This window comes from Brachyistius frenatus, unplaced genomic scaffold (genome assembly GCF_029030835.1).
Source record: "Brachyistius frenatus isolate BFR_SWC_R1_liver_20210118 unplaced genomic scaffold, ASM2903083v1 Contig_1, whole genome shotgun sequence".
In the NCBI taxonomy this organism is placed as follows: domain Eukaryota; kingdom Metazoa; phylum Chordata; class Actinopteri; family Embiotocidae; genus Brachyistius; species Brachyistius frenatus.
In genome coordinates this window covers 9,751,277-9,771,186 of record NW_027210600.1, presented here as the reverse complement: position 1 = coordinate 9,771,186, position 19,910 = coordinate 9,751,277, and the positions used below count along the sequence as shown (strand labels likewise).

Below are 19,910 nucleotides of genomic sequence, written 5' to 3'. Positions count from 1 at the left end.
GATGCGCTAAAGACACTAAAGGTGGCTCCACACACACACTTACTTCCCCAAGAATAGAGGCCTCTCAGGTTTCCAGCTGTGACAGCTCAACCTCACCAGCAGCAGAGACACTCTGCCAGTGGGATGCAGTTCTTTTTTTTGCACCGACCTTTAAAACTGTCCACTTTCCGAAAATGTCAGATACAGTCCAGTTAGATGCACTTTGGGTATTCAGTAGAGCAGCAACATGTTGCCACTCGCAGCATTTTCTTTTGTTTATGACCCCACTGCTGTGGCCACCGGACAACATGAGGTTTATATCCTTCACCTCTTCAAGAAGCACTTTGATTTCTGGTTCAAAAAATTCCTTTTCCCGGTCTTTCTCTCCATTGTTGCGACGAATCAGCATAAAGAACCACTGTGATCAGCAGGCTCATTTCTGGTCATCAACATGAGGTGCATTGCGTTGACCATTTATGGTTGAATATAGGCATGCGGAGGGCAGACTATGAGGGTGATCTACATGTGCACATTTCCAGGTATCCTGTGATGGAAAAAGGGAACATCGCATACAGGTGTGCATTTTTATAAATTTTAATTTATTTTGCCATAGGCCATTTTTAGCTTTTGTTTGCAAATGCAATGTTTCATTAATGAGCAAGCTTTTATCACAAATTATCAGATGAGCGCATTTTCAGTTCACTGAGTAGCTTAGCATTCACTTCATGAGAAGACAATGTATTGCGTAATAATTAATTTACCAAAGTGTCATTTAAGGCAACGCTGTGATTTGAACCGAGGCTCTCCTGTTTACTAGACAGGCACTTTAACCAAGTAAGCCACATCGCCTCAATGCCCCGATATACACAATAGTCATCAAAGGCAGCTGACAGTGCGACTCAGCTCGTCAGGTCCCCAGCAAACACATTTGGAGGCACATCGCCTCTTTCAACATTCAATCAGCTGCGATGCAAAGTCAGCTCGTCACAGTTTTAAATCGACAGCTAATCAAGAGCTTTGGACAGAAGAGACGATGACCTCATCAGTTTTTTTGAAGAACAGCTATGTCTGTATGACACAAATGAAAATGAAAGTACAGAGAGTCTTGGCTGTGGAGATGTAACAGTATCTCGTTTAGTTTCTTTGGTGTCAACTGCCGCTGCCTGAATTAAATGCGCCTTTTGTTGAAATGAAGTTAAATAGCAGTTCAGACTAATTGTAGTCACTCGCGTCAATATTCATTAAGCTAATGCTAGATTTTATTGATTTTCTTGTTAGGGGTCGTTTTGTTTTCCTTTGAGGACGTGGCAGACCAGATTGAGATGGACCACCGGCCGTGTTTTGACCATGTGTGCTTTAGTACAATCTTCAATTCAATCAGAAATTTTTGAATACACCAAAGGCAAAATTTCCCTCACTGCAGCAGCTACATCTTGGCAAATATTACAATTTGCCAAACCACATGTAAGTGGTGGAGAAACTGAAGCAACTGCTTTAAGTTGACAAAGTTTAACTATTTTTTTTTTAAAAACACCGATGTGCATTCATTTTGTAATTGTGTTACACATTTTCTCCTCATTTAAGTTTACCGTTGATTTGAGATTGCAGATTCACTCAAATATAATACACATAGAACTACGTTATAAGTTCTTAGCTAGAAGCTATTTCCCATCCATTTAGGAGTTCTTTGGCAGAGCTAAGCTATTGCTGTGTTTACCTCCACTTTTATATTGGCACACTAATTAAGAATAGCAAATAAACACCTACGTTACAGGTATTCAGTTGCTGTTGTATAAATACACACCAGAAACCTCCATTTCTGGCTGCAGAGCACTGACTAACCCGAGAGCGATTGAAATGGATTTCCTTTACTAAATATTGGCATTCTAATTTTTCATTGCAAGCACTTTTTGGTTTGTTTTTCAGTGGTTTTGTGGTAACAATGGATATCCCCAAAAGCATGAAAGCATTAGAAGATACGATTTTGGCAGGGATTCAAAACCACAATCTCCACCCTACCAGAACTCTTAATGTGACTCATTTCCAGCTTAAAAAAAAAAAAGTTGTTAATGAATCATGTGAAAGAATTTGGAACTTGGAAAGCAATGTGAAAAAGTAGGATGTAACTCATTTACAATACTGAAATGAGGTGAGTCAGTTTTAGTCGCTCCCACTGGCTGTAACAATAGTCTTGGAGCTCCAATGAATTTAAAGGCATTTAAAATTTAGAAATATATTTTTACCTCTTTTTTTTTAGGTCCAACTTTCCAGTTTCTGTGTACATCATCATAACATTTGACAGTATATGCAAATATAAACACTGGCTGTATTCTTTCATTCTATTCATGCACAGCCCAAAATAAGCATTTCCTGCTTTGGTCTCTTGGTAATTCAGGATACTTGTGTACTAGTCAGGCCCCTCTGGAACACACAAGCCAAGTCAAAACCAGTACACACACCGACAAACATGCACATCCTCACTGGGGTCTTTGGACATGTCTGGGCTTTTCATGCTGCCATGGTTACACTGCGGCGGAGACAGCATACGTAAACATGGGACACCCAATTATCAGCCAGAAATACCTCACACCCAGTCTGCTTGTTCACATGTCACTGTGCGTTACAAGCGAATGAAAATGAACAGAACAGACAGTTCAGGGTGAAGTCTTGAATGGTCATTTCGCTCGGAGTTGTAGAATATCGACATTGACTTATGATGCTGTAATCATAACCGTGTGCAACTAAAAAAAAATTAAAAAAAAATCTATTACGTTATTGTAAGACACAATATACTGTATTTCACCTCCGTCTGTGTCTCCTCACATTTGCCTCACTCCCTGGATTTGTTCTGCTTACAGTGTATTTCTATTCCTTCAGACCTGTCCATACCCTCCTTCATCCTCCGCACTTCTGTCTCTCTTCCCCACTTGTATCCCCTCCTCTTTGGCTTTTTGCACTCTGCTTTCTCGCACTCCTTTTCTCCACTCATCCCTCTCTCCTCCCTCCCCTCTCTTTCTACTCCACCACCCCGTCTGTCCATCACGGGTGTACGTTTGTGACTGTGCAGCACATGAGTCAAAAAGCCATGTCAGCATCAGCTGTGCACGAAGAAGAAAGGGAGAAGAAAATGCGCAGACTTGCAGATAATTGTGTGTCTGACAGGAAATACTTAAGTGCTTGAGAGTAGGCATTAAGTGTATGTACTGCGTGTGTGTGTGTGTGTGTGTGTGTGTGTGTGTGTGTGTGTGTGTGTGTGTGTGTGTGTGTGTGTGTGTGTGTGTGTGTGTGTGTGTGTGTGTGTGCGTGTGCGTGTGCGTGTGCTTGCGTGTGCCTGAGTGAGTGTATTGAGGGCAAGGGGTGCAATAGGTTGAAAGGCAGAGAGAGGAAATGATCAAACCTGGGAAAACAGCTGAGATCAGTGCCTAACAGGACACAGACTGAGATCAGTGACAAACGGATTAGCAACGTGAGTCATAGACGGAGAACGAGGCAGAGGAGGGTGGTCATGTTTTCGCACTGCGTGATCACCACAACACATAACAGAGCACATTCCCTGCAGTTTATTCCACTTAAAGAACAAGTAGGTATTTGGACAATTGATAAGTAAGCAGGAAAATGAGCAGATCAAAGTGACTGTTACTGATCACATCTGAACAGTGTGTGCTGGCATTAAAGGCAGTAGCTTCATACAAACCCAATCCCACCACGTTTCTTGTCACACAAATTTGCTAAAGGCTGCCAACGCTGCCAGGTGAGAAGTAAAGTTCTGAATGCGAGGAGGTGAACTACGCTAAAACTACAGAATCATGTTCACGTAATTGTGAAAGCTCCTGCTGGTCAGAGGCTCACTCAGACCATAACATTTTGGAAATTTAAAACAGTGCGACTTTAAGTTCGATGAGCTCTCTCTGACCTGTTCAAGTTAGCAGACAGCAGGACAGGCTCTCTGCGGCCCTGAAAAATCACTTGTTATGGTTAAATCAGGCTTAAAATTTGAGTTTTAATCATGTCATTTTTTTATTTTTTTTTATATAAGGCACCAAATTCCTATTAGGTTGCAAGGACTTGTGCTCTTACCAATCCTGTGCTGTGGTGGGGGGTCGAGGGGAAAGAGAATCAGATTTATCATATCATTATTATCATGGTTTTGACAAAATCGGAAACAGAAACAAGAACAGAAAGAGCTGGCCAAGATATAGCAGAAAGAATTCACTCTCAGTCTAACTATAGGAGTGCAGCCACAAACAACATCACAGCAAACTATTGCTCTGATCAGCTGTGGCTGCTGAAACATGATATGCCAGAGACTTCTCTCTCGAGATGGGAAGACATTCCTCAAACAAAAACGGCAATTTTCACACTTGAGTCTGTCATAGAAAAAAAGCTTGTACACTGTCTGACTGCTTACTACACTGCCATTGTTAATTAGTCAAACCAAATTCCTTCTGTTCCCATTTCTCTGCCAGGGACTAAAGGTAACTGAACAGTACAAATCTTCAAAAATTTTGCTGTGATACATAAATAACAAATATAAAACAGAATAATAATTCCTTGCACTATAAGAAGGCCCTAAATATTGTAAAATATACAACTCAATATGGCATGTTAATTATACAGAAGAGTAACTAACTCGATGCAACATTTACAAAAATAAAACAGACAATGTTGTCAATGAATAAAATTGATTTAATACTATTATTTATTATTTGATAAGACCACCATATTAAATGTGTAGCAGCTAGAACAGATGATTTTTTTTTTTTTTTGGATGGGACTTAATTGTTTGTCTGGTTATTTTTACACATGGACAAAACATGACTTAATTAAGTAAAATCCTTTCACTATTGACTGCAGTTCTGATAAAACACAAATGGTTTCCTGTAGAAGAAGCATTTTATTGGCCAGTATGTTACATAAAGTATATTTTTACACACAGGATTTGATTTTGGATGGGACTTAATTGTTTGTCTGGTTATTTTTACGCATGGACAAAACATGACTTAATTAAGTAAAATCCTTTCACTATTGACTGCAGTTCTGATAAAACACAAATGGTTTCCTGTAGAAGAAGCATTTTATTGGCCAGTATGTTACATAAAGTATATTTTTACACACAGGATTTGATTTTGATTTGAACCCTTCCATGAAAAGAGAAAAGAAACACGAAGCCAGCCAGGAGCCGAACCGAGAAATCTTCTGATCCGTAGTCAGATGCGTCATCCATTGCGTCACTGGCCCACAGAAACCTCCGATTTCCAGCTGTTTTAATGGCTTCAGGTGACTACATGAAGGGCCCGCCATTTTAAAACAGCAAGAACCACGCAATGTTTTTGTCATCTCAGCCTTATCTCTAAGTATTACCTGAGGTCCTCTTGTTGTTTAGAATAACAGCAGAGGTTGTAATTCTGCCAAATACAGAGACCATTTAATTGCATTAGCAGGGTGTGAATCAGCTTTGCATTAATTTAGCTCCCCCCCCCCCCCCCAATGAATCCTTGACTTTCTGTTCCCCATCTTCCTAAATTATAGACGCAGCAGTAAAAAGCATTAATGAGCGCTCTGATAGCATTGAGGATTGAAATGGAGGAGGTTCATCTAGCTACTCAGCATGAAGACCCATTATGTTTTAATGATATTTGCTGATAATTCCAAGGATTTGGTCAATAAATCTGCATTAAAAAAAAAACAAATTTGTTTATCCCGTGTTAATGCGCCACAAAACACAAGCGTGGGGAAGTAATCACAAAGTCCAGACGAATGCAATCTAGTCCAAATATCATCGCCACAATTAATTAATCAATATGTATAGTGTAAATACAACTTTCTGTCTAAACCACGGTAGATTTCATGCAATTGGTTTTGTCTGCAAGTTCCCTTACAGCGAAACGGAGGTAAAAACCACACAACACCATCTTGTCTATAACAAGAACAGATTGTTAATGCACTGCTGCAGGGCAAAGCAAAGCAGCATGACAAAGGCCTTTTTTGCAATTTTGCTTCATTGACTGATCTAAATCTATCAATAAAACTGATATTACACAGCTGCAATACTGAAAATGTGTTGAAGCTTCACTGTTAAGCAACAAGTATGTTCTTATTGAGCAAAAGGAAGGGCAAGAAGGTGCGAAAGCTAAATACATGCTACCAAATGTGTAAGAGGTGAGACGAGTGTATTTGAGCCTATTTTTTGTGGTCAGCACTGGGTGATGTAAGTGTGTATAGCTGCGGAGGCAGACATAAGGGAAAGGGGGATTTAGCTGGATTGAGGACACCAAGTTGACTCCGAGTCCACCAACTCGTCATCATGTTCTCCTCCCTCTCTCTTTCTCTTATCCTCCCTCCTAAAACTAGTCCAACTAGAATGCACACCCAGAGGATTAAGTACACTGTCCTTTCTCTTTCTTCTTTCTGTCTTCCTCTTTCCTCCATTCTTTTTGTCTTTTTATCTTGTCCCTTGTAATTTTTACAATTGGCAAACGCTGAATATACTGAAGCAAGGAATTTCTGTCCATGTGTGTGTGTGTGTGTGTGTGTGTGTGTGTGTGTGTGTGTGTGTGTGTGTGTGTGTGTGTGTGTGTGTGTGTGTGTGTGTGTGTGTGTGTGTGTGTGTGTGTGTGTGTGTGTGACTGCTTTGATTAAAGTCAGCCTGTGGATTAATTAGGGTAAATAACCTCAGACCAGCTTTTGGGATTTAAGAGTTAAACTCTACTGCTGCCTTAAGCAGGAAAATGTGTGTCTGTCAGCCATGAATGGGTTTCATCATACGGCCACAATTTGGTTGTTTTATAGAGTACAACTATTTGAAAGATGTTTTTTTGGAGTTTATTTAGTTATGATTAGTCACGACATGAGCAAAACTCTCAGGTCATCGTTTCAATCCAGATCCATCAGAGATATGTTTTTATAGGGACAGTACATACCCATTCATTCCCCAGTGTTAGTCAACTGGCTGGCTTTCAACTGTAGTCCATTCGCTGACTGTATGCACCAACTGCCTCATCAATGCTGCATTCTGACCCCGGATCCCAAGTCAGTAATTGCTTCTTTCTGTGGAAATCACTTGCACATGATTAACATTACTGTCAGTTAGGGATGCATGTGCTTTGACAGTGAAAACTATTAAGTTAGTTTACTATGTGGGGCTTCAACTAACAATTATTTGTTAATTTATAACTTATTTTAAAAAAAGAAAAAAAGAAATTGTATTCCTTAACATTTCTGAAAATAATGAAATACATTATTTTAAGAGAATTATTAAAGCAGAAAAATACCCCCACTGTAGAAGTAGGAACTAGGGAATGTCAAGCAAAATTGTAGTTATTATTCCAGTTGATAAATTGGGGAGACACAGGTCGCACACGCTCTGCATGGATTACGTTTCACTTTGAGCTCCAGTTGAACTATTTATACTTTTAAATTACAGTGGGCAAGAGCCAAAAAGAAAAGAATCAAATATATAGACAAAGTCAAAACCTTGTAGAATACTGGACCATGTATGAAACACTAGAGGGCTTTCAATTTGAAACAGATACAGGAAGTTGCAGCATTCGGCTGACCAATGGCATTCGCGTTTCTAAGGCCGGCCCCGCTTTTGTGCTCCGGCTGAAAGCAACACCCTTTAAAAAAATTAAAAAAAAAAAAAAAAAAAGTATATCTATTGATCAACCTGACTGAAAACTATTTTGTTCATTTTAGTGGCGCTGGTGAAGACATCTGGCAGCTCAGCCCACTGCTGTCCGTTCAGCCCCTCAGGTGCTGCTGAAACGGCAGCTGGATCTGACAGGAGAAACAGTAGTTGGAGTCCGTTCGGGCTGAACAGACGAACACGTTCACCTCCTCAACTGCTGGTGTGAATTCCAGATATCCCGAACCCCTCCGATCTTTCATGATTTTGTTTTAAAGTCAGTTGAGTGCCACATCAGCCAGAGAGACGCTAATAGTGCCTAAGTGTCTTGCTCAAGGACACATCGACAAAGCAGATGCATGCGGCTGCAGGCGCTTGAGCTCGGGGCGTCCAATCGAACGGCGATCTCCCAAATCACTGGACCACGCCGCTGCTCCTGATTTCACCTCCATGAGAATGTGTCATCAGAAATAATTACAAAACATTAAAGGCTGGAGTAACACACTGAGAAAACACTGCAGGCAGCGCCTTTCAATGACGAGGATGACAAAGCCAATTTGGAGACCTTTACTCAGTGGCACGTAGCTTCATCCCTCACTGATTGAAAGAACTAACACATTGTGGTTGCATATGCTTAACTGGTTCTCCCTCTCTCCCACAAGTGAGACCCGAGCCTTGTTCACTCTCCAAAACCAAGCAGCAACAAGCCAATCTGTTCTCAAACAGCTGGAGCTGCCCCCAAGAGGGAAAGGGGGAGAAAGGGGGAGAAAGGGGGAGAAAAGAGAGGAGGGTCTTAGAGGAAGAAGAGGTCGAGAAAGTGTGAAAATGAGAAACAGAGCGAAAGACAGGGATGGAAGCAGAGAAGCAGATAGTATTAGAGAGTTTGCTGTCATAAATAATCAATGCTTAGTCAACACAGAAAATAAGAGCATGTGAAGGAACCGGGGCTTCTTCCCAATGCCAAATCCAAAAGGGATAACTGCCAACTCTCATACGTCATGAGTAAACAGAGCTGAGCTGGAATGAAAAGGAGATATGGAGGCAGACAAAACCAAAGTCAGAGCAAAAGACACAGAAAAATGAAACCGAAGCAGAAGACAGATACAAAATGAAATTTGGAAAAGACGAAACAGAAGAAGAAAGAAACCTAGTCAGAGAGCAGGAAGAGAGCAGCAGGAAATTCCTTCATCATTTTCCCGACCCTTTGTGCTTCTCAAAGAACTGGAATATGACCATTCTCCCCCTCCTCTTTTTTTCTTTCTCATGCAACTCCTCCTTCGCTCCTTAGTTTCCTTCTCTCTTTTTGCACATGGCTGTGTCCATGTGTGCACGCTTTGCACATCACAGCCAGCAATGAGGACTGGATTTCAAACCGTCCGGGAGTGTGTTCCTCAGCAATAGATGAGAGAGGCGTTGTGTTACAGCAACGCAGAGACGTGTTCATACCTCATGTCTTCCAGCAGGTCACATTCAGTCTGGTGTTTAAAGTGCAGTCTTGTCATCTGCTCTGTGTGAGTGTTTTTCAGCTCCTGTGTCACTTTGACCTGGAGGAAACAAAAAGACACATCAAGTAAAGGATTTGTCATGTATTCACCCTTCTGCTCTGCAGCCATGTTATTTATCTCCTGGCTCACACTCAGAAATACCTAACTCCGTAAAAAAAACATCTGTCCTGAGATATTGATATATTACTAGAAAATCAATAGCTAAATATGATATTATAGCCGAGTTAAATCATTGTCTTTTCCTGGTTGTAAAAGAGGTCGGTACATGATGAATGCCTCCACCTGCCTCCACAATTAATAATCCATATCCATTCAAATTCATAATCTTTCCATATCACCCACCCCAGGTCAGATTAAATGTTGCGTGGAATTACCAAATCACCCACCATTGTGATAAAATGCTCTAACATTACTCAACAGGAGTGCAATTATTTTCTTCATCAAATAATCTGTTTTGTCCATGAAATGTCAAAAGAACAATGAACCTGGGTTTTTAAAATCATCTTAAAATATTGGGGGTTTTTTTTGTCCAGCAAACAGTCCAAAAGTCAAGGATACTGAATTTGACCCTCAAATTCGACAAGCTGGAAACACGCAGACACACACACTCAAATAATGTAACCCCCAACAATTTATCTGCCAATCAGCTGTCAGCTGAGGGCTCAGCTCTCTTGTCAACACACACACACACACACACACACACACACACACACACACACACACACACACACACACACACACACACACACACACACACACACACACACACACACACACGCACACTTCCAACCATCACTGGAACAATCCGAGTCAGGTTTTTGTCAGACTTTTGGACAGGTTGGTAGCAGCAGTTTGAAATGATACTCTCAACAGCCCATAATAGCACTTGGGAACCGACAGACCGTGCATACACACATTCGCACCATCCTGTGCTGCAACAGACACAGAAGTGAGCCTTAATATGCACAAAGACAAGCACAAGCAAACGCGCGCACACACACACACACACACACACACACACACACACACACACACACACACACACACACACACACACACACACACACACACACACACACACACACACACACACACCTCCTGCCACCATGCACGGAGTCACTGTGAAGGTCATTGTGCATTGTCGGGTGAATTCCATCGCCTATTCACCAGAGTAACAGTGGGCAAATTCATGACTGTTCTAGACAAAACAATCAGCAACATGCTCCACACACACACACACACACACACACACACACACACACACACACACACACACACACACACACACACACACACACACACACACACACACACACACACACACACTGCAGAGCTCCTTTCTTTCATGTGCTGTGTCTTTGAAGATAAGGAGGGAGTGGTTCATTACATTATCAGGGCAAAACGACTTCACTTGATTTCACCTTCTATCACTCACTGGCAACCACAGAGGGGCTGAAGGGGGGGAGGAGGGGGGAGGGATGGGGAGACAAAGTGAGGCAAGTTGGGCATAAGAGGAGAAGGAGAGAGGAAATCAGGGTAAGAAAAGAGGGAGAAGAAAATATGGCAGGACTGAGAAAGAGAGACGGTCAATGAGACAAACGAGAAAACATTTATTAGTAATTACTATTATTAAGAAGCAAAAAGTAAGAGATATGAGAGTTACCCTGAAGGTTATGTTAAAGGACAAAAAACTCTGCTGGTGTAGCGGTGACTGATGCCGCGAGAGGGATTATACTGATGCCTTCGAACCTAAACATCGATACTCACAATTTAATGTACCTGCTTAATGTAAACATCCCCACCTGTATACGAGATCTAACAAGATCAAATATTGACCTTAAAATCCACATCACTATAAACCATCAGATTTACTTCTATAGTGAGAAATTTACATCAGTGCATAAAAGCCATGTACTTCCCTCCAGTTTCCCGTTTCATCATTGTAATATGAACAGGGCTACTGAGGGCTCATTGGTTGGTTGAACTTCTGCTCAAATGCCCTTGATTGCTGTAGTTGTTGTTAGTCTGTGTAGACAAACACTTGTTGGAAAATGGAAAATAATAATTGTAAATTTAGGTCCAAAAAAAAAAAAAAAAAAATCATGTTGTTAAGAGAATATAAATCAATTGTTGTGAAGACATCAACAGATCCACAAAATAGAGATAACAGAACTGAACTGATGCTTCTTCTGTGTCCACTACAACGCCGATGTCACTGTTGATAGATAGATAGATAGATAGATAGATAGATAGATAGATAGATAGATAGATAGATAGATAGATAGATAGATAGATAGATAGATAGATAGATAGATAGATAGATAGATAGATAGATAGATAGATAGTGTGGCAATGCACTGCCTTTGTCGTCCTCAGTTGCAGCCATCTTTAATTTAAGTCACATGAAGCTAATATAGGAGAGTCCGATGAGCTCAGTTTGTAAGCAGATGTGCTGAGACACACTTTAGGGGCTGTGTGCCACCCGGGGAGAGAAATTATTAGCGTCCCACAGCCAAATACTGATACACTTACAGCTGGAGGAAGCCAGACACGTTGGCATCGGGAATTTTTAAAATTCTGTTTTAGTCTGGGAAGTTTGATTTTAAACGCAAATTGAATGATGCACTTGATCTCACACACACACACACACACACACACACACACACACACACACACACACACACACACACACACACACACACACACGACTGTGGTCTCCACAGCCTCAATTATGAAAGGTGTTTTAAAGACAGGATGTGACATGTTGAGGGACGGATGAGGGATGTGAATTGGCTCTCATGCGTCTATTTCAGGACAACACACACAGAAAGCAATGGACCAGAAACTTCAACACACCCTCATGTGCACACACACACACACACACACACACACACACACACACACACACACACACACACACACCGTGCAGCATGCTACTATAGAGTACTGTGGTCTGTTATCTGAACGCATCCACAATCAATAAGTCCGACATGTGTCCTCGCTGGGTTTGCGTGGACAGCTCTTGTCAGCTCAGCCTTTGATGAAATGATGTGACCCCGGACACCCTGAAGGTCTTTCTTTCATACAAGACGCATCACAAAGAACCGCAGCTTTCGTTGTGCTATTTGGGGAAAAAAAAAAAAAAAAAAAAAAAACTGTTGTCATATTTCACTTCGTGTAAATATGCACCAAAAACAACAACAACAACAACAACAACAGCCGCTTCACGTCCAAACTGAGGTTTCACTTAAGAGCGACAACGTTACAACGTGCAAAAATGCCGCTTTTTTTTTTATTTAGAGTTAAATTCTCCTGCTGGACGTCCTAAAAAAAAATAAAAAAAAAAGAAACAACCGCAGTATTTACTTCGTAACACAAGTCCTGTGCTTTTTGTAGGAAACCGCGCGGCTGCTTCCTCGCCGACGGTGTTTGACGGACAGACGCGCATTAATGTCACTGAGGTGTCCCAAGCTAGCATCCTCAGCTAACGTCGGCTAGCGGTGTGTGTGTGTGTGGGGAGGGGGGAGGTTTTTTTGGGGGGGTTTTTTGGGAGGTGGGGGGGGGTCTGTTTCCTTCCCTTTAAAACAGTGAAGCCTGCAGCCTGCAGCAAAAAAAAAAAAAAAAAAAAAAAAAAAAAAAAATCACAAGAGTCCAACATCGGAGGTAACGACGCCGTTATCCGTCGCGCAGTTCAACATAACGGGACTCCGGGAAGAATCAACTCACCTTCCTCGGCGGCGGCTGCATGGTGGAGGATTGACATGAATGGTGGTTCCCCTCCTGTGATGTGTGGGTCGTAAATTCCAGGGAGGAAAAATCCGAATCGGTCGAAAACGCTTTCTGCTTCCTCAAACGAAACAACAATTCCTCCCCCGTCCCGAGACGTCAGGGAAGGAAAAGACGGGGAGTTAAATTTGTACTCCGGCGGCCATGATTGATGGTTTGTAAAAAGGGGGGGCGAGTTTTTGAGGAGGAGAACAACTGGACCCGCCGGTGCTGGCTGCTGCCACTGCGAGAGGACTGTACGGTACTGTTGTGAGCCGAGAGAGGAGCAAACAGGCGGACAAGAAAAAGCAGAGGGAAGGGATAAGGGGGTGGGGGGGATTTTTTTTTTTTTTTTTTTTTTTTAAACGGGGAACCCCTCCAGCAGCTCGGCTCGACAGCGCCACGGTGCGGTGAAAAGCGGGACTGCGCCGCCCGGTGTCTGGACCTTTTTTTTTTTTTTTTTGGTTTGCCCTTTCTCGCCCGGTGTCGACAAGGAACCACGATTAACACTCGTGCGAAAAAAACAACAACAACAACAACAACAAAAAACGGGGGGCGGCGAGGAGGGTGGCCGCGACAAAACGGGATGATTTCGCCGACTGAAGCGTCGCCGCAGCCCGCTGAAGGAGAAAAGACAAGAGACGGGAGGCTGCGTCCCGCAGACCTGCATAGCAACAAGAAACCGCAGTCGATCGAGGAAAAATCGATCGGGGAGGAGGCTGCAAAACAAAATTATAAAAAAAAAAAATTAAAAAAAAAAAAGAAATCGGGAAAACAAAATTATTTATTGCTTTCCTCGAATGCAGATTGCTTTTTTTTTTCTTTTTTTTTTAAATAAGCAATATTTTAAAAAAAACAAACACAAAAACACCATTATTTCAAGGCTGTCACACTGTTACAGCTGAAATAATAAATAAATAAAACAACACAGATTTTTAAATATGTAAAATAACTAACTATTTTAATTCTAATCCAATTTATATTTAAGTAGATCAAGTTTGTCCTTATGTCGGATATGAGGGAGCCGACTGAGTAAAATGGGGTCATTGGGTTCATTGGAAGATGGAATCTGTGTGAACAATTAAAGGAATATATTACAATGGAGGGTGTCTGACACCCTTGTACAGAGCTGGCACCAGCAGTGCTGCTTACATGCAGCCTGTATGTTTTTGTGTTAGGAGTGGTTGCACGTGATTTAACTAGGTATTGAAATAACTTTTTTTTTTAAATACAAACTGTCTCACATACATACATACATTCATATTTAACAAATATGCATGTTTTTCTATAAAATTTGAACCACTCCTCCACATCCCACTGTCGTTAGACCCACTTCCCAGGGTGGCCTCTGTAACATGGAAACAATAATTGGCAAAAGGTTAAGACACATTGCTGCAGATTGGAAGAAATGCACTCTTTGTTATTGTTGCCCAGAAATATTTACACTTGTGTTATTGAAGCAAAATTAAAGGAGATTGTTATAGATGTTAGGTTTCAGAGAAGTAGTGTCTTACAAAAAATATAAATAATAAATAACCATAAGAGTCAGCCCCCTGAAGCATTAATGCTGGTTAAACTGCTGGTTCGGGTGGCACGGTGGTGCAGTGGTTAGCATTGTCGCCTCACAGCAAAAAGGTTCCGGGTTCGAATGCGGTCCTGGGCCTTTCTGTGCGGAGTTTGCATGTTCTCCCTGTGCTTGCGTGGGTTCTCTCCGGGTTCTCCGGCTTCCTCCCATCATCCAAAAACATGCACGTCAGGTTACCTGGCGCCGCGCTAGTGGCAGCCTGTTGCAGCAGCTCCCCCCTGAGAGCCCCCCTGCTGTAGTGAGGAAATTTCCCCTCGGGGATTAATAAAGTGAAATAAATAAAATAAAAAAATAAACAGAGGAAAAGACAAAGAAGCTGGAAGGACAAGTACATTTTATTTCTTGCCTCCTACGTGCTGTACTCAATGTTAAGGGCCAGGTAATCATTAATATGCAGTTTCTGGAGCAAGTAAGACATTAAGCACTCACCTTTCAGTAAAACCCGTTATACTAACACATGCATATTCAAACACATGAGCACACACACTTTTGAGAGAAACCAAATATCCACATGCAACTTTCTGGCAGAGGCACGGGAGAAAATGGCTGACATTCATTTCTGGATCATATTTGTTTTTGTTAGGATCCTGCCAGGAATGTTTTGATTTATGTTTTCTTTTATGATTTGGCTTATGAACATCTATTCCTTTGATCATACTAAGGTAAGAAACTGTTACAGTTAAGTACTTTTATTGAAAGTTGGCTTATGCAATTAAAAAGGTAAACGGGAGAGAACATTACATTAGAGCCCACATAGTTTGTCCTGACTGTGATGTAAAATGCATGTTGCGTTTTAACTCATTAACAGATGTTTCTGTGGTAGGTGAGAGAGATACAAAAGGGGGAAGCTCAGATACACTTACACTACAGGAATCTTTTATCGTGTTTCTATTTAATTGTATTATCAGTGAAGGAATTTGTAATTATGTCTACATCGTTTAATTTGAGAAAAGAGGATTGTCCAGCACTCTCGAAGTAAAGAACAAATATACATTTCCCAAGTTTACAGCTTCAGAAGGCTTCTGTTGTCATCTGAGGAGGATAAACTATGACATGTCTGTTTTTAAATCCCCTTTTGATTTATATATTTGGTGCATTTTGTGGATGATGTTTCTTTTATCTCTGTATTGTAAATGTGTGATTTTTATTGATGCAATTCTAGTTATGCCACTTTAGTTGTTGTTGATTTAACTTGTGCAGCTCCTTTAAACCTCCTTAAGAAAGATGCTGTATGAATAAAGACTATTTTTATGATCATAAATGTTACTATTGTCATTACTATTACGATACATCTATCTTCAGGTGGTTCTTTAGTTTTTTGAATTTGTTGCAAAAAAAATGTAATACTATAATAAGAATTTGTAGTATGCCCTAATAAAACCAAGGTTACAAATAAAAAGAAATAAATCTGAGTTCATGGTGATGAAGAGATGATCATAGTAATAGTGATTACATTAATTGATCAATAGGATTTAAAAGCTACCCCTGTTTGTTTGTTTTCTTACTCTAAAATAATTTTAACTAATGGATTTCTGAAGTTACCAAAAGGCTAAAATAAATATTTGGATAGTTAAAGGTGAGTTGTCCTTGTCATTGTCAATATGACTGAAATACAGTTCACGTCTGACCACCAGGGCCCAACTGCTCACGTTGTGTGTACAGGCTGCAGCTTGTCAGACAAGCACACACCTCAACTACATCCAGCTCAGGTATCTTCGGTATGTAGTGAGCCATAAACAACATTCTGGGGATATACTTCACAGGGCAATCAGCGTGGTAGTGTAAGTAAACTTGTGTTCTAAGGGTGTCATGGATATTGTTGTCTGTTAAATTTCATCTGCAGTTCTTTTTGAAGAGAGCAGGGAGAGAGCGAAGGGTTCAGAGCGAGCACGAGGCAATGTTCTTGATCAAGAGAAAATAGTATCGGAAAGAAAAGGAGGGGGAAAAGAGCTTTAGGTTAATTTATCAGTCAGCTGAGAAACTAGTAAGTCTGGCATCTACTACTGTACATCATTTAAGGCATGATTTTTCTGGCTTATTACATGACTTGAGCTTGTCAGATAAACAGAAAATAAGGGGCTGAAGTTATGAGCAAATTATTTACTTTGCCTGTCAGTGAGTAAAACTGAAAGACAAGTTCGAAAAGGATCTCAAAACAGGTTCTGTTTTGAGTTAAAAGTTATTCCTCTGTCTTTCCGACCACACAGCTGCACGAGACATTTTGTAAAAAGTTGTTGCTACCAAAACAACTCGGGGTGAATCAGTGTCACCAATATGTATTTCAGAGACGTCAAGACGTAGCGATGTGTCGTTGAATGAATCTGTTGGGCCAGGTAGTGGAACAGTGACACACATACTGTATACAGTACATATGTCTCATACCAGAGCCATAAAATCCACATCTGGCCTAATTTTTATGCCACTGATTCATATTTGCACCCAGGAAAAGGGTTTAGGATACCGTATAATAATCAGTAATGATTTAATATGAGTGGCACCATTCTCCACTCTCATTTACTCAACAACCCACTCAAAAAGAATAAGGCGATTAAAGGAAGTCACCATTACAATGGTTTACTCTCTGTGACATTTAAACGGCCTGACTCAAGTTGGATTGTGTAAATTTGACATGACTTATACTGGACTGTGCTGCTGAAGCATGCCAAAGAGGGTGGACATCCTAAAACACAGGATGACATCACTTCAGTAGAATCAAACCCATTTCCTGTGTCAACACATTCTTTTTGTGTGTAGTCATGGTTGTAGAACACTTTAAGAGTAAAATGCAGCATGTTCATCATCTCTTTCTTTGTACAAATCTTTCTTTCAGGTGTTCTTACAATCAAGATGGCCACCTTTGACATCAACCAGACCAGCCAAACCAATTACAGTGCCTTCCACTGTCAATTTAATGAGGATTTTAAATACATCCTCCTTCCGGTCAGCTACGCCCTGGTCTTTGTGATTGGCCTGGTGCTGAATGGCACAGCGTTGTATGTGATTGTGTTCCGCACAAAGCGCTGGACGCCCTCCACTATCTACATGTTCAACCTGACGATGTGCGACACGCTCTACATCTTCACTCTGCCCTTCCTCATCTTCTACTACGCCGATGAGAACGACTGGCCATTCAGTGAACCGTTCTGCAAGATTATACGCTTCCTGTTTTATGCCAATTTATATGGTACTGTTCTGGCTACAGACCCACACCAAACACTACAACAGCAAAGTTGATCTAATAGTACCAGTGTTTGATATAGTGCAAGACAATATATAATGATACATTACAATATGATACAATAAGATATGACATACAATATGTGTAAAAATATGCAATGTGACATCAGATATGAAATTATATAATTTAGACTAATGAATGGTATAAAGCCATGCAATTGAATATAGTACAATATAAAGACATTTAAACAATAAATTATGATGTAATATGGCTTTAAAGGACACACAGTGACAAAAAGTGACACTACAGAGTGAATAATACTATGTAAAACAATACAAGTATTAATAATATTGTACACTATGCAACATAATATCTCACAATATGATGATGACACCAAATAACAAATTTGTATAATACAGTAAAAGAAGGGTAGGATATCGTATAATACGGGATGATAGTAAATAAAATAATGACAGGATGTAAATGATTCTCATTACAGCATGAACAAAACATATCAAACATATACGTTACTCTGACAGGTTCCATTCTGTTCCTGTGCTGCATCAGTCTGCATCGGTTCGTTGGCATCTGCTATCCAGTCCGCTCCCGCAGCTGGGTCAGCACTCGACGGGCCAAGCGGGTGTCCGCGGCCGTGTGGGTCTGTGTTTTATTGTGCCAGGCACCTGTTCTCCACTTTTCAAGAACTAGGTGATTTACATCTATGTAACTTTATTTTTCTTTGTAACTGTCAGTCTGTCTTTATTGCTTTCATTTACTGAGAATGCCTGTAATTGTGTTTAATTGTGCACTATTGACTTTTGTGGCACATCAATTTTGCCAAGTGCCTTATCTTAGGCTGCAGTAATGAAATGCATTTAAATGAACAATCAACCTGTTGGCAAACCAATTTCCATTTACTGCCCTTTGTTCCATCGTCCTATCGCTTTACTCTTGATCAGTGTCAAACCAGGCTGTACCATTTGAAAATCCTTGACAGTTGTAATCTGCCATGTCCTTCACAGGGATGTGGCCACTGAGCGAATCTGCTACGACACCACCAGCCCAGAGCTTTTTGATGACTTCCTGGTGTACAGCTCAGTCGTGTCAGTGCTCATGTTCGCCTTGCCCTTCATGGTGGTGATGGTTTGCTACGGCCTCATGGTGCGGAAGCTGCTAGAGTCTGGCTGGGTGTCTGAAGGGGAGAGGGGAGGCCTGACAACCCAACGAACCAAGCAGAAGTCAGTGAAGATGATCATCATCGTGCTGGCAGCGTTCATGCTGTGTTTCCTCCCTTTCCACCTCACCAGGAGTCTTTACTACTCTTTTAGATACCTGCGGCAGATCAATCCAGCGCAGGTGAGGACAAGCTTCTTTTTTTGTTGATAATAAACGTGTTATGGCGACTTTGAAAGCTCACTGTGTGACATTTTGATATATCCACCAGATTAGTTGTGGTTTACTGGAGGCCTCCAGTGTGGCCTACAAGGTGACACGACCTTTAGCCAGCGCCAACAGCTGTTTGGACCCCATCCTTTACTTCCTGGCTGGGCAGGACGTTCGTGACAATCTAACCAAGAAGAGCAATCTGTCTTCAATGAAACCAACAGGTGTGAGCCAACACATGACAACACAACTCTGATCCAGCACCTGAAAGTATCTCTCTTGTTTGGAGGATAAGTAACGTCATTGTTGTTGGCCTCTCCTCCCACACCACCCATTACAGCTTCCAGAGAGCACATTTCGTCTTAAACGTTGGCCACAACAACAACAGGACTTCCGAAGGTTGCAACAATTGGAAGAATTACGAGTGATTTCAAGCAGGAATTAATTTAACATATTTTTCTGAAGTAAAAACAATTGTTCTCTTTTATAACATACCTTCAGGGGTTTCAGTGCACATCTACTGCACATAGTCTTTATTTAGATATACATTCATATTATATTATACATTATATATATTTACATAGTGGTTCACAGGTTTGTTTGTTGTTAGGGTTTTTTTGTCAACCGTTTTACCAGACAGCTCCTGCACCTGATGTTTGCATGTTTGCATAGGAACAGGTAGACTGTGTTCAGCTCACCTTTCTCTGAGGGACATATTGGACAGAGGACAGACATGTCTGTGTTCCTGTTGGGTTTCAGCAACATTGTGACTTCTAAGGCTTGTTTTGAATGTCCTGCAGTAGTGTGTGTGTGTCACATTGAGTCTCAAAATGTGAAGGAAGTTAAAATCATGTTGTAATAAAGAAATACATTTTATTTTTTACCATATGC

General features: G+C 41.0%; 2 protein-coding genes across 6 annotated transcripts in view; one reads left to right on the top strand and one right to left on the bottom strand.

The window, feature by feature from the left end:
• Positions 1–13,193, bottom strand: part of LOC138615557 (F-BAR and double SH3 domains protein 2-like) — a 63,422-nt gene extending 50,229 nt beyond the window's left edge. For 3 of the 5 annotated variants that reach the window (XM_069689248.1, XM_069689265.1, XM_069689274.1), the window contains exons 1-2: positions 12,831–13,193; positions 9,050–12,229 (exon numbers count right to left, since the gene is read on the bottom strand). In XM_069689248.1, the coding sequence (XP_069545349.1) occupies positions 9,050–9,216 (167 nt within the window). In that variant the 5' untranslated portion in view covers positions 9,217–12,229; positions 12,831–13,193. The remainder of the gene's footprint in view (positions 1–9,049; positions 12,230–12,830) is intronic. The other 2 variants (XM_069689256.1, XM_069689282.1) reach the window with 1 other exon arrangement.
• A 3,718-nt stretch (positions 13,194–16,911) lies between these two features.
• LOC138615643 (P2Y purinoceptor 2-like) lies at positions 16,912–19,907 on the top strand. Its single transcript, XM_069689397.1, has 4 exons — positions 16,912–17,642; positions 18,176–18,344; positions 18,659–18,992; positions 19,081–19,907. Exons 1-4 carry the CDS (start codon positions 17,249–17,251, stop codon positions 19,273–19,275), a joined length of 1,092 nt encoding a protein of 363 aa, XP_069545498.1. The 5' UTR covers positions 16,912–17,248; the 3' UTR covers positions 19,276–19,907.
• Positions 19,908–19,910: the final 3 nt, after the last annotated feature.